At 54.5% G+C, this 14,795-nt stretch overlaps 1 protein-coding gene across 1 annotated transcript in view; it reads left to right on the forward strand.

The window, feature by feature from the left end:
* The window catches only part of LOC131278949 (anthrax toxin receptor-like), an 80,726-nt gene that overhangs the window by 36,035 nt on the left and 29,896 nt on the right, over window positions 1-14,795 (forward strand). The window contains exons 13-16 of the mRNA XM_071215578.1: window positions 1,689-1,715; window positions 3,014-3,097; window positions 4,397-4,477; window positions 13,367-13,547. Of these exons, the coding sequence (XP_071071679.1) occupies window positions 1,689-1,715; window positions 3,014-3,097; window positions 4,397-4,477; window positions 13,367-13,547 (373 nt within the window). The remainder of the gene's footprint in view (window positions 1-1,688; window positions 1,716-3,013; window positions 3,098-4,396; window positions 4,478-13,366; window positions 13,548-14,795) is intronic.

Raw genomic sequence — 14,795 nt, forward strand, 5'->3', positions numbered from 1 at the left:
CTCCCGCACTTTCCCACATCAATGACAACCTTCCTTAGTGTGGCACATTTGCTAAAATTGATGAACACATATTGAGGCTTTGCTACTAACCATGGACTCTAGTTTACATTACAGTTGACACTCTGGCCTGCACAGTTTCGTAGGTTATGGCAAAATCCATAATGCCCTGTACCCATCATTGCCTTGTCCTGGAGGACAACTCCAATGTCCTGAAATTCCCCTCATGTGACACCTCTTCTTCCCTCCCCCTCCCCTCAGACCCTCTGGTGGCCACTGCCTTTATAGCAATGATAGAAGTTCTTCCATTGCTAGAATAATGTCTATAATAGAATAGTAATAAGTCTACTTTAGTCCAGTGTTCATTCCGCAGTCTTGAGGATTTGACGATGGTGATGCAGTTTCTGATTGAGAGGGGCCCTGTTTCCCAGGTGGTAGGTGGATGTTACTCTCTTGCTTGCAGTTGCAGACACTCTCTGCTTCTTGGGATGGGCGTTGTCCATCATCATCTCCTTGTCAGTTGTGCTGGATGAGTCCAATGAGCTGGAGAGTAGGTGCTGCAACTCTGCTGAGATTCAGGACCCAACTGGCACATGGATGGACCAAAGATTTTAAGTCTCTGGAACATACATTTAATAAGTAGAGTGCTAATGATATTTCAAATAAAAGGGACAGAGGAGCCTTGTTTAGGGAAACTATTCAAGAGTCTAAGTCTGTTACACTGAGGAGCATAGATTCCAGAGTAAGGCCAGCTGATAGGGTGCCTAACTCCTGAGGGGCTCTGTGCTGCTTTTGGTGTTTGGGTGTCTCTAGCTCTTAGGAGCCCTGCTGTTTGAGGCATTGTTTACCGTGGCAGTCAATGGGATCCTGCTGAGCCTGCTGAGATGCGCAGAGTGTAACCTCTGGAATGACCTTCTGATTCACTTTGAAATCTCTTAACCATAAAAACTCATTTGTATTGAGTATTTCTCCCTTTTGGTCAAGGTCTTTTTCTGCATGCATTGTTCGTTGGTGTTGGTAATAATCCCTTGGTGCCAGGGGGGCTCATCCACAGGCATCATGTCCCATGCTAGGAAAAGGATAGTGTGTTTATATGCTGAGTTTGGCTTTCAGAGAGGCCACATTTCGACAACAAGGAAGCATTCAGGAGGTAACTCTTAGGCAATATATAATGTTAGGCTAAGTTTCAAATTCACAAGGACAGGTCTGTAAGTACAGTCATCAATATGCAGGGCCTGTCATCATGGTCTCTCCTCCTTCACTAGGCACTGCCCTTGTACTTGGGAGATTCTTGCCATGCTGTTAAAGAATGCAGCAGCACTCCCCAGCATGGGAATTCAATATTCTTTTGCTTACTGTGTGGGTCTTCAACCATCCAGACAGTGAACACTTGTACATATTCATATGCCTTCAAGGCATGCCCCAGGTGGACCCCTTCCCACATTTCTGTAACCTACGCTTCTTTGAAAATAAAGTGGAAAAAATAAGGTCCTCGGGGAATATACAGGAGAAATTATTACTGTACATACAAGACAACAGACCTTACAGTGATGAAAGACACAGTGTCTAAAAACTTTTTATATTATGTCAATTTTTAAAGTTTTTTTTTGTATTTTACTTGTTATTTTAAATACTAGTATTATTTCATTTTCTTATTAATCTTATTTGGCTATGTCTTTTTAACTTTCTAGTGTAAAAGGGAGCCGGACCCATGTAGGGTAAGTCCTAAGTGCGTCCTGACTTCCTGTGAGCTCATCTGCCATGCACCGAGCCTCCCGTGGCCCATGGAGGGGTCCGCTCCCACCCCAGGAGCTCCACCGCCTGTGCCAAGAGCCTGCAGAGCAGGAGGAGGGGGGCGCAGGGGTGGGGGGTTTGGAGGCTGCTAGGGAAGCCAGGAATCCCCCTTCCCAGGCTCCCACCAAAGGGGCAGTGTGGGCAGCCTGTGGGGGGTCTGCCATGGACCCTCCTGAGACAAGTGGGGCACTTGAGCCCCTGCCAGCTGGCAGGATGGTACTTGCCCAGGACTCAGGGAAGCTTCTGGAAAAGGAGCCTCATGTTGCAAGGACCCAGCTCTGGGATCTGCCGTGCCCTTTTCTTAATCACGGTCTCCTGGTGGGCAGAGGGGCCTGGCCAGGTCAGCCCTTGCGGCCTGCAGGGCTGAGGGTGGGTGAGGGACCTTACCTGACATGGAGCTGTGAGGGGCACCCACCCGGGGGAGCCCAGGGCCGGGTTCAGGGCAGCAGCCATGGGGCCAGGTGGACCTGGGGCGGTCGTGCTTTCAAAGCTGGAGCCCAGTGGCTGAGGGGCATCCCCTGCCCATGCGCAGACCCCTGGCTGGCCCAACACGTGGTGTCTTCATTTGCCAGGGCTGCTCTGACAAATGCCATGCACCAGGTGGCTTGAACCTGGAGGTCACTGTCTCTGGTCTGGAGCCCAGAAGGCCAGCTTTCTCCCGGGTCCGCAGGGTTCCAGTGCCAGTCACTGTGGCCCTCGGGGTCCTTGGCTGGCCTCATGCCTCGGCCACATGGCGCCATCCTTGGTCCCCTCCATCCTCTGCTTTCAGACTCCTCCCAAGTCACGTTTCCTCCTTCATGAGGCTCCTGCAGTGTACAGAGCCCCCACTTCTCTTTGGCTACCCATCCAATAGTGGCGTCCTGGGCACGTCCTGTTACAGATGGCTCCCCCCAGAGAGCACGGCTGCAGGCGTGAACCCCTCTCTTCTGGGGCCCTCAATCCAAGCCTCACACAGGGCACAGCCTCAAGGCGAGGCTCTGCCAATGGGGGCATCAGACGAGCGAGGGGACAGGGGAGCTTTGCAGCACTTTGGGGACGAGCCAGATGCCGTCTTGTTTGCCCCAGAGGATGCTCCCTGGAGGCGCGGGCTGTGGATGGAATCCGGGGTCCGTCACTCGATTGTTCCTTATTCACCCCACAAACATCGGCTGAGTGGCAGCACCAGCCCCCCCCCCCGCCCCCCGTTGTGCCGCCCTGGAGCAGACGCTTTCTCTTCCTACAGACAGTGTGCTGCAGCCCGCCGTGCCCCATGATGATTACCCGCTGCTGTGACTGCCCGGGCACTGGGCATGTGAGGCAAATGGAGGTGAGGAGGGCTGGGGCAGGGGAGAGGGTGATGATTCAGGTGCAGAGGCCCTGCTGGAAGGCTCCACCTGGGGGAGTCCAGGGTCCGGGGTGCTTTGCTTCCTCCCTGGGTGCCGGGGGCCAGGGGAGGGCACGAAGCTGTGGGTCAGTGTCCCAGACGCTCCAAGTCAACTGAGCCCAGCTGCCCCTGCCCCACCTGGTTGCTGGGTGCTGGCAGCCAGCCCACAGGAGTCAGGTAACCGGTTGCCACCCAGGTTTCCTCAGCTCAGGTGTGGCTCAAGTTTCAAACCCCAGCCAGCAGTGGAGGGAGAAAAACAGCCTGAGCCACAAAGAGGGGTGAATGAGTCAGAGAAATAGAGACGTGCTGAGCAGCCGCTGTTAGCGCCTTCTCAATTCTCTTGAGACACCGCAGCTGTGCCCAGCCCAGCAGCAGCCTTTTTGGCAGAATGAGGACAAGAGCTGCTGGCTTCATGGCTGGTGACAAAGGGTGCAGGGCTGCAGGGAGGAGGAGCCCCAAGACCCCATCCTCGAGTGACCAGTGCTGGGCCTTGAGTCCTGGGAGCCCAAGTCTCAGCCCTTCACCCCTCCCTGGACACGCTGCTGCCCACCTGGTTGGGAGAGCCCTGCCAGGCCAAGGGTCCTGGGGTGAAAGGGCCACCTGGAGGACAAGAGCCCCAACCTCCTGCTGGCTGGACCCCTCCATCCTGCTCTTGCGTCTGCTCTGTGCTCCTCTGCAGCCCTGGAAAGCACTGGAACAGCCAGCCCTGCCCTTGTCCTGACACAGTGACTTGTTCGGCCTGCTTGGCCCAGACCTGCCCCACCCTGTGGCTCAGGCCAGCAAGGTGCTGCCCTCCACCGGCCCAGGGTTCCTTCTGGACTGTTCTCTGCCCTTCCCACCCCCATATCAGGAACCTGCCCCTGAGCTGGGCACGGGACCTCCCACCTGGCCCCTGCCTGCCCCCTCCTCCTCCACCCCAGCACAGGCCTCCCTGCCCACCGTGGGCTCCTGCCCAGCTCCCCACACCCCCCGGCTGCCCCCTCAGGGACCTCTCCTGGCTCCTGGTGTAGCTCACCCGACCTGGGAACTTGTCCCCTAAACGAGCCACTGACCCCCCATGCCAAAAGGGTGTCTTGTTCCAGATTCTGACACAGCACAGCGACCACCACCCCAGCAGGCACGCAGGCTGCCAGGCTCCACTCCCAAGCTCATGTGGGTTCTTGGGGCTCAGCAGGGGTGCCTGACCCTCTCTGGACGCGTCGCTCAGCCGTGCCGCATCCTCATGCCACGTCTCCTTTGCAGGGCAAGCTGAGCCTCCTGTGTGCCCTGTTGAGTCGGTGCTGCACCCCAGTGCGCCTGGTGCGGCCCCCGTTCCAGTGCATGGTGAGCAGGCGCGGTGCTGCACCCGCGGCGGGCCCACGCCCCAGTGCTTTTCCCTCGTGACGCCTGCCCACAGACAGGGGCCCAGCCCTGGGAAACGGCCTCAGGAGCACGCAGGCCCCAGGGGCCGGCCGTGGCTGCCCACACGCTCCTTCCCTGTGGTCTTGGATGGGTGGGGGACTGTCCAGGCTGGAGGCTGAAGGGCCACGACCAGAGTCAAGGGCAAGGGGCTGCAGAGCAGGGCCAACCACCGGCTCCAGCACTCCTGGCCCATGAGCCCCCTGCACCTGCAGCCCTGGGGGTCAGCTGGCTTTATGCCTCCCAGGAAGTGGCCTCCCATGTGGGGGCCTCTGGGTGCAGCCCCCACGGGCTCTTCCAGGTAGCCACGGTCCCCTGGCGTGGGCTCCCCGGCACAGGGGGTAAATGGCAGCGCTGCATGTGCACCTGGAACCAGGGCGGTGCTGTGCCCATGGTGGACATCCTGGGCAGCTGCCCTCAGGGGTCCCTACATTCTTCCCCTCCAGCCCCTCCTCCAGCTCAAGCCTTGGCGCTGTGGTTATGTGCAGTTGTAAAGACCAGGAAGCAGGAGCACAGAGAGGCTTGTGCCTTGCCCCACCTCACACAGCCACTGCGGGGCGGGGATGGACCGGGACCCAGCAGCCTGGCTCTGGAGCCCAGCGCCCTCCTCGCCCTGCACTGCCTGTGCTCGGGTCAGCACTTGGGATCTCATGTGGTCATCCTACATCACCTGGCAGCTGTGCCCACGTGGCTGCGGGCCCCCTGACCCAGCCTGCTGTCCACCCTGTGTGGCCTCCCCTGTCACGCTTTGTGCAGGTGGGGCAGGGGCCCTGGAGGTGCCCAGCCCTTGACCGCCGTGTCTGTGGCTCCGGTGGTGCTCCAGGACTGCTCTGGGCTGGGGCACAGGCTCACTCTGGGCACGGGCCGAGGCCCTGAAGGTCACTCACATGGCGTCCTCACCTGGGCGCAGGGAGGCAGCCGCCCACCCCTGGCCGGCCCTCGCCCCTGGCCTGGCCACCTCCTCTGCACCTCCCAGGTGTGGAGACAGAGACTCCGCCTCAGCGAAGGCCTGGGTGCTGCAGGGGGCAGTTCCTCTCCCCGCAGAGCCCCTGGCTGGCCTGCATCTGGCCATCAGGTGGACCCTGGGAACACCTGGAAAGCACATTTCTGTAGTGGACTGGGCTGTACGTGCAAGGATCTCGCGGGCACTGGTGTCTTGATTTCCACCCCATGTCCCAGCAGACTCCTTCTCCATGGAAATCCGCCTGTGTTTGTGGGCCTTGGTTGGAGTGTGTTGGGGTGGGTCTGAGACTGCACGGGTGCCCAAGGGGCAGGTGAGTCTTGTTCTTCTCATCCTGCCCGTGATGGAGCTGGACCAAAGGGGGCACAGACGTAGGGCTGGGGAAATCCTAACGTGACAGTGTCCTTCCACCAGCGATCTTTAGAAACGTCTCTGCTCGTGCCTCTGGACTGTGATGGCACCTGGCTCCCCTCCCTCCCACTTCCCCAGGAGATCCAGAAACAGAGTCCAAGCCCCAGAGCCCTGGACACTGAGGCTCCCTATCAGCTCTACCGGTCCCTTCAGGAAAGGCCCTGAGCTGCACAGTAGTGACCTGAGGAGACGTAATGGTAGTTGGCTTCACGTGGCAATCGCTGATGGCCAGAGAGGAAGGAGAGCCGCCCCCCCCAACCTCACATCCCTTCACCCCCTCATGCCCATGCCACGGACTCAGGATCCCTGCAGCCCCCAGAGGGCTCCTCTCCTGGGTGAAGGTGCTTACATCTGCCCCTCTATCAGCACCTGTTCAGATCATTCCAGGGTGCCCCTGCAGCCCCAGGATGGGCATGATTGGGGCAAGAGACTGCAAGTGTCCCGTAGACCATGCCCTGAAAGAAAGCAGAGGGACCTGCTGCCCTTGGGGAGCACCAGCCCCAGAATCAGTTGCTCATGTTCTAGAATAAATGAGTAGAAATAAAGGAGCGAGAAACAAAGATAAAGATTCCATTCTATGCCCAACAGCGACAAAACCCAAAGTTCCCATGAATGAGTAGAACTCGATGAATGTTATCCCAGGGTGGCATGCTCTGGGTGAAGAGAGAGGCAGCGAGTCTAGAGAGAGTGGGAAATCAACATGATCTTCATCAGCCCAGTGGTCAAGGTGCTCGTGATGATACTTAGTGTTGGCACAGAGAGAGGGTGGGGGACGGACACCTGCCTGCCCTGCAGGCGTCAGTGTGGACAGGATCAGCTTTCTGAAGCACTTATCATCCTATGCCTGGGCCTGTAGATGCAGCACTCTCTGTGGATGGAGGGATAGATGGATGAATGGGAGGATGGATGGATGGGTTGATGGGTGGATAGGAAGGTGGAAGAGTGGGTGGATGGATGGAGGGATGGGAGGATATATAATGGATGGATGGGTGGGTAGATGGAGGTGTGATGGGTGGATGAATGAGCATTTATGGTTGGACAAGGGCCTGCAATGATACTTTGGGTCATTTCTCTGACACCAAGAGGCATGTTTGGATCTGGCATGTATGAAGGCACAGAAAGCCTCTTTGGGGGACAATTGTGGAAGGATGGAAGGGGTCCCTGTAACATTTTCAGGGGTGACCATAGGAAGAACTTTGTTTAACCAGTTGCTACTTGTGTAAACTTGGCCTAGTTTCTTAACCTCTCAAAGCCTCACTTTTCTCATCTGAAAAACAGGGAAAAATAATAAAACTCCCTTGTGCTGCAAAATACAAAGGCCGCACACCAACCAGGCCCGGGCGGGAGCCCCTCCCCAGCCCAAGAGTCACAGTCCCCAGGCCAGATGAGTAGAGGGTCTCGTGGCTCAGGGTCAGTGCTGGGGGAGAAGTGCTGTGATTGCAGGTAGGATTGGGAAGTCCCAGGAGGCACAGGCATTTTATTTTATTTTTTCATTGATTGAAACACATCACTCATACATAAACATACATAAACAATAAATGTATAGTAGTTGTGAACTTACAAAACAAGCATAAATGACATCAAACAAACATATATAACATCTTGCCCTACCACCAATAACTTGCAGTGTTTTTAAACCTTTTCAACTAATGATTAAAGAGCATTGTCAAAATATTACTATTAAGCAAAGTATTTTTCCCCTAACCAATCTGATTATTATCTTTATATCATTTATATATGAACATACATAAACAATTAAGTGTATAGTAAAAGTTGTGAACTTATAAAGCAAACGTGCATGACATCATACAGGGGTCCCATACATCAACCCTCCAACACCTTGCATTGTTATGAGATGATTGTTACAAACTATGAAAGAATACTGTCAAAATCTTATTACTAATCATAGTTCCTATCTTACATTTGGTGTGTTTTTCTCCCAACCCACCCTATTATTATTTTTTAAATGTATTTTTTATGACAGAAGTTGTAAGCCTATAACACAATCATGCACATGTGCAGAATTCCCAAACAAAGCACCCCTCCATCAATACACCACAATGTGGTGTGTCATTTGCCACAGATAAAATAATATCATCTGATTACTGCCATGTCCATAGTGTACATTTGGCTCACATTTCCCACACTGCCTCAGAACCAACACAGTACATCTTTTGCATAGATGCAAGAATATCGTATTGTTACTACTAACCACAGTCCATAGGTCACTCCAGCCATACCTTTCCCATGCTTCTCCACATTCCCATCGCCCTGCAGTACTGATAGACATTTGTTCTAGCTAACAAAGGACACTCTTGAATCTGTACCATCAACCGCAGTTCTCATCCACCTCTTGGTTTACTGTGCTACCCAGTTCCTAGATTATTCTCAAGCATTCTGTCAGTGGCATTTACAAAACTAGACTACCATTTTCAGTCACATCCCCATTTATAAACTAGCTGTTACTCACTGTGTGTTACCATCCACTCTATACATTTCCACAATTTTACAGTAAAGCTAATTAAAACTTCTATGTACATTAAACATCAGTAGTCCACTCAGTTCTTCTCTTATCTCCTTTAAGAATCCACCACCTACCACCAGGTCTTGTGCTACATTCAGCTCACAATATGTTGGCTTGAAGGGAAGGCAACACAGAAATAAAGGTAGAGACACAAGAGGGGAGAGAAACCTGAGACCAGGGGACTCACAGCTTCTGGAATGAGAGCCTCAACCCTGGTTTTCCCATTGCATTTATTGGGAAACTACCAAGCAGTTGTTTGCTATCTGAACTACAACATCATTTACAAAAACAGGAAACAACTGCAACATCTAACAACAGCTACATTTAACAGGTGTAACATTTACAGTAACAAACAGGTAAACCAGTTTTCCACAACAGTCTTGAAGATATTTTCCAATAATTTCTTCCAGAAGTTTCATGGTTCTTGCTTTTAGTTTTAGTTTCTTGATCCATTTTGAGTATGTGTCTTGGAGTTGGTCTATTTGGATTTTTTCAGATGGGAGTTTGTTGTGCTTCTTGGACAGGGATATCTATGTCCTTCAATAGGGTTGGGAAATTTTCTACCATTATTTCTTTAAATATTCCTTCTGAATCTCTGGACTGACCATGTGATAGCCAGGCCCAACAGACTTGCAAGTCCTATACTCTGGTTTATTGGACTTACCCCACTCAGTGAACATGGAGGTGAAAAAGGTCAGCCACCACACCAGGGAGCCAAGAGTGCCTACAACTGAAAGCAAGAGGATTGCATCCAGCATCCATGTGGAATCTAAGCCCCGTTGTGATATAGATGTGGAGTGGACACAACCATTCTAAGGTCCACAGGATGGAGGAATAGAGTATGAATTAGAGTGGACTTACTGATATTCTATTCATGAACTATTGTGATTAGTAGTAATCGAAGAAAATGTGGCATTGGTGTGGAGAAAGTGGCCATGGTGGCTGCTGGGGGTAGGGAGTGGAAGGAAGAGATGTGATGTGGGGGCATTTTTGTGACTTGGAGTTGTGCTGGGTGGTGCTGCAGGGACAGTTATCGGACATTGTATGTCCTCCCATGGCCCACTGGGTGGACTGTGGGAGAGTATGGGCTATGGTGTGGACCATTGACCATGAGGTGCAGTGGTGCTCAGAGATGTATTCACCAAATGCAATGAATGACGGAGGGGGTTGTGGTTATGGGGAGGAGGAGTGGGGTGAGGGAGGTGAGGGGTATATGGGGGCCTCATATTTTTTTAATGTAACATTAAAAAAACAAAGACCATAAAAAGTAAAAAAAATATTCCTTCTGCCCCTTTTCCCTTCTCTTCTCCTGCTGGGACACCCAGGACACGTATGTTTGCATGCCTTTTGCTGTTATTTAGTTCCCTGAGACCTTGTTCAATTTTTTCCATTCTTTTCTTCATCTCCTCTTTTGTATGTTCACTTTCAGAGGCCATTTCTTCAAGCTCACCAATCCTTTCTTTTGCCTCCTCAAATCTGCTATTATATGATTCCAATCTTTTTTAAATTTCATTGATGGCGCCTTTCATTCCCTAAGGTCTGCTAATTTTCTATGTATGCTTTCAAATTCTTCTTTGTACTCATCTTAATATCCTTAATCTCTTTAGCCATCTCACTGAATTTATTAAGATTTGTTTGAACATCTATGATTAGTTGTCTCAACTCCTTTATGTCATCTGGAGGCTTATCTTGTTCCTTTACCTGGGACATAGCTTCCTGTTTCTTGGTGTGGATTGTAATTTTTTTGTCGGTGTCTTTGCATCTAGCTTACTAGGGTATTTTTTCTGGGTGCAGTTTTTCTCTCTAGTTTAGGGCTTCCTGCCCTTTCTCCCTTGCTGGTTATGCAGTAGGAGCCAAGCATGTAGTTGGTCCTGTAAGCTGTGGAGGCTCAAGCTGCCCTCATTCCACCAGGGACCAATGAAGCTTCTTCCAACTTTCTCCTTTGCCAGGGACAGGGACAGAGTCATAGCCATGTGGAATAATCCATGTGCAGGCCTAGACTGTCGTTGCCCAGAGAGACTGATGGAGCTTCACATCCCTTTCTCCCCTACCTGGGGCAAGGATGGAGCTGCAGGTGTGGGCAGCAATCTCTGCAGTGCAGGTCTAAGATGACTGCAATTCCCCTGGTAGTCTTCTGATTTTCAGTCTATGCCAGCCAGAGTTCCCTGCTGTTGCCTGTCTAGGCTGGTGCAGGGCTCCTCAGCCTCCTCCCTGCCAGAGGCGGGGCTGAAGCCTAGGCAGGCTGCAGGCTGATCTATGTGAAAGAAACTGTCAGCCCAGCTTCCCCTCAGGCTGGGGGTGGAGTCAGAATGGTGGCTACTGGCCTCTTTCTGAGGTGGGCTGGTTCTCACCCCAGCTGTTCCCAGGGTTATCTCTTAGCCAGCCAAGTCTCCCAATCAGTAGCTGAAATCGGCAGCCAACCATCTCCTCCTCCCCTGTCTCTGGGAAATGAAGCCTCCAATTCCCATCACAGAACAGCTCCTGGGGTGGCTTGCACCACCAGAGTAGGATCATCACCTGTGTCCATGGTTTGGCTGGTAATTTCCCAGAGAGGCTGGCACAGGTCCCTGCAGCTTCCTCCCTGCTGGAGGTGGCACTGGGGCCAAGGCTGGAGCTGCCATCTGACCTGGAGGGAAAGAAGCCAGTTCCCACCAGCACTGGGATCTCAGTCCACCCCTCTTCCTCTCGTGCCAGGCATGGAGTTAAGAAGGCAGCTCCTGGCCTCTTTCTGACCTGGACAGGCTCAAACCTTAGCTGTTCTCAGCATCATACTGTAGCTGACTGAGTTTACCCATCAGTAACTGAAGTTGGTGCCCACCCATCTCTTCCTCCCCCATTTTGGGCAAGTGGAGCTTTCAATTCCAGCCGCGGAACAGCTCCCAAGGCGGCTTGTGCCTCCAGTGGAGGATGGGCACTGGCCTCCAGGGTGTGGAGTCTGAACTTATGAGTCTTCTTTGCAGACGGGCAGTCTCCTCCTTCCACTCCTTCAAGGATGTGGCAGGATGCCCTTCTGGTCTCCTGGAGCCCCCAAACAGAATCTTCAGCTAGCTCCAGAGAGCTCTGGGTGTTTGCTAACTGTCCTGTAGCAGGAGCCAACTCTAGGAGCTCCTTACTCTGCTGTCATCTTGCTGGTTCCCCAGGCTCAGTCATTTTTGATGGAAATGAGACTTTGTGGAGGAGGTAAAGTTTGGGTTGTCTTTTAAAAGATGAGTAGATGAGAAAAAAAAGGGCATTCCAAAGAGAAGAAGAGTGTGTATAAAAGCTTAGAGATGGGGAGAGCTTAGTGAATGTAAGATTTGGCCACATCCTGAGCCCCCTGAGCAGGCTGCCCCAGTCCCTGCCACAGTGGGATTGCTGCAGGTCAGCACAGGCACCACGGGGCCAATGAGTGTCCACAGCCAGGGGACAGCAGGTCTCCGACCCAGGAGGCGTCCACCCAGTAGCAGCGTGTCTGCGTGCTGGAAGGTTCTCTGAGCACTCCTGGGCAGCTCGTGGACCCCAAATCCAATACCCACTGTGTCCCGGGTTGGGGGTCATGCCCCGTGTCTTGTGGAGGAAAGCTCTGAGCTTCCTGAGGTGCTGGGCCCCTCCTCAACCCCAGCTGTGTGGGGCTGGCTTCCACCTGCCTTCTGTGTCCTCCACTGTCCCTCGTGCATGAGGTCCTGAGGTGACCCCACCACACAGGACAGGCCCTGGTGTGTGTCAGGGGTGTGGGGAGAGACACATGAAGTCAGCAAGGCCCAGAGACCTCACATGGTTCCAGTGGCCATTCCTGTGTGGCTTGGAGGCTGTGACATGACCGTTTCCTGGGGCCCCTGCTTGGCTGTCCTGGGCGGTGTCTTAGCTTCCCCTAGCTGCCATGGAAGTTTCCTGAGCTCCATGGCTTTGGGCGTGCACACTGGCCCGTCCTCCATCCACAGGCTGGAGGGGCTCTCCAGGCCCCTTGGCCTCACCTGGTGATGTGCACAGCTCTGCAGGCCGTTCGAGGACCTGGGCACCCTGGGCTCGCTTTCCAGCAGCCGGGGGGCCACGTGCCTGAGAGCACGGCTGTCTTGACATCAGGCGCCTGGCTTGGAGCGGGGCATGGGCAGGCCCTCGTGGAAGGCCAGGCAGACACGGGTACACAGGCGAGCTGGAGGACCGCGGCCCCGGGCCTGAGCCGAGGGGGGTGGGCAAGCACCCGCCGGGGCCCTGCTGGGCCTGTCCTGCTGAGGCTGGCCTCTGGGGCACCAGGGGTGCTGGGCTCTAAAGGCAGATGCCAGGGTCTTGGGGTGCTGCCCGCTGGAGGTGAGCAGGGGTCCCAGAAGGCCGGGGGTCTCCCTTCTCCCAGGGGGCTGCCCGAAGGTGCGGGGAGACCCTTCCTCACTGGAGTGAGGGAGGGGCCAATGTGCTCTGGTCGCTTGCGGGGGCCTTGAGTGGAGGGTGGGGGTCCTCGGCAAGCCCAGGACGGAGGGGCAGGGAGGACAGCAGCGCCGGGGCGGCGGGTGCCGCAGACAGATGCAGGGTCTGCACGGGCTTCCTCGCACAGGGGGTGGGGCAGACCCTCTGCCTTCAGGGGCCCCTGCAGCCCCCAGCCTCACGTCCCGCAGTGGCCCAGGGCCCTGGGGAGGGGCCCTCCTTCAGCAGACACTTGCCAGGGCCCAAACCAGGCAACGCTGTGGCCCCAGGGGGAGTCCGGTCACAGGGAGAGGCCAAGGTCAGAGGTCAGGCCTGGGGAGGGTAGGGGGACCCCTGCAGAGGAGGTGACAGCCGAACCTTGTCGCCAAGTGGAGTGGAGGCTGGAGGCCAGCACCCAGGGAAAGGTCCACCGATGGGTGCAGGTGTCCTGAGCCCAGCCCACCGCGCCAAGGGAACTGCAGCCTCCACTCCCAAGTCGGATGACCTTCCTGTGACCTTCTCTCTCTTCTCTGCCCTACAGGGGAGGTGCCTCACCTTTGCCCCAGTGAGAGCCCCATGCAGGCCGGTGGTCTGCAACCCAGCCACGTGCGCCCCACCCTGCCGCGAGGGGCCCTCCTTCAGCAGACACTTGCCAGGGCCCAAACCAGGCAACGCTGTGGCCCCAGGGGGAGTCCAGCCACAGGGAGAGGCCAAGGTCAGAGGTCAGGCCTGGGGAGGGTAGGGGGACCCCTGCAGAGGAGGTGACAGCCGAACCTTGTCGCCAAGTGGAGTGGAGGCTGGAGGCCAGCACCCAGGGAAAGGTCCACCGATGGGTGCAGGTGTCCTGAGCCCAGCCCACCGCGCCAAGGGAACTGCAGCCTCCACTCCCAAGTCGGATGACCTTCCTGTGACCTTCTCTCTCTTCTCTGCCCTACAGGGGAGGTGCCTCACCTTTGCCCCAGTGAGAGCCCCATGCAGGCCGGTGGTCTGCAACCCAGCCCCGTGCGCCCCACCCTGCCGCGAGGGGGTCCCTGTTGCGGCATGCCCGCAGTACTGCCGTCCCCCCACTGCATACCCCCATCCCTGCTCCCGGGCTCCGGCTGCCTGCCCTCCACGAGCCCTGCCTGCAAAGCCTCATCGCTAAAGCATCAAAGGGCCAGGATTGTTGACTTGATGAGGTGGACATAGTTTTGGTTTTACAATCAAAAAGATGTTGGCATTTGTTGCTGATGATTAAAAGAGTTTATTAGATGGTGAGTTTCTGTCCTCTCCGAAATGCATATATGCTCCACCTGCTAGAATAACGCATCCTGGGGCCCCGTGTGGGATGACATGGATTGTGCCTCTCACAGCACCTCGTCTTCATCCATCTGCCAAACTCCGGTCCATGAAAAAGCCCAAAGAGCCTGTTTCATGTGAATCCAGTCCTAACTTCATGCAAAGAGAAGCCTTTGAATTTCTCATCTCCTTTCTCCATGTCCCTGGTCTCCCACTTTGGAGTCCCACATTCTGAACGTGTCATAGAAGGTGGTGAGGAGCCCCCAGGGTCACTAGCTGGAAGCATGACTTCTCCGTCCAGGTGCCCTGAACTGTGCCCAAGCCCAGAAGGATTCCACTGAACCGTGTCCTCTCCACTAGAGAAGAAAATTGAGTCCCCATCTGGGTCCATCTGCCCCTGCTGGAGAATCCACGCCCAAGAAGGCTGGGTTTTAGTGAGCAGCGTCCTCCCACCAGGCGCAGCCCATGGTCTCTCTGTGCCTGTGAAATCACCAGGCCCACAGGCCCCCGGAACCGGGCGTGGCATCCCTGAGCCCCTCAGGAGGGTCTGCAAGGGCAGCTGTGACTGAGGGCGCCCAGGCATCCTCTATTATATTATTTTTTCATTTAAAAAATTTATTGAAATATATCATTCATACATGAACATACATAAATAATAAGTATATAGTAAAAGTTGTACACTTACAACACAT

This window comes from Dasypus novemcinctus, chromosome 6, assembly GCF_030445035.2.
Source record: "Dasypus novemcinctus isolate mDasNov1 chromosome 6, mDasNov1.1.hap2, whole genome shotgun sequence".
Lineage (NCBI taxonomy): Eukaryota > Metazoa > Chordata > Mammalia > Cingulata > Dasypodidae > Dasypus > Dasypus novemcinctus.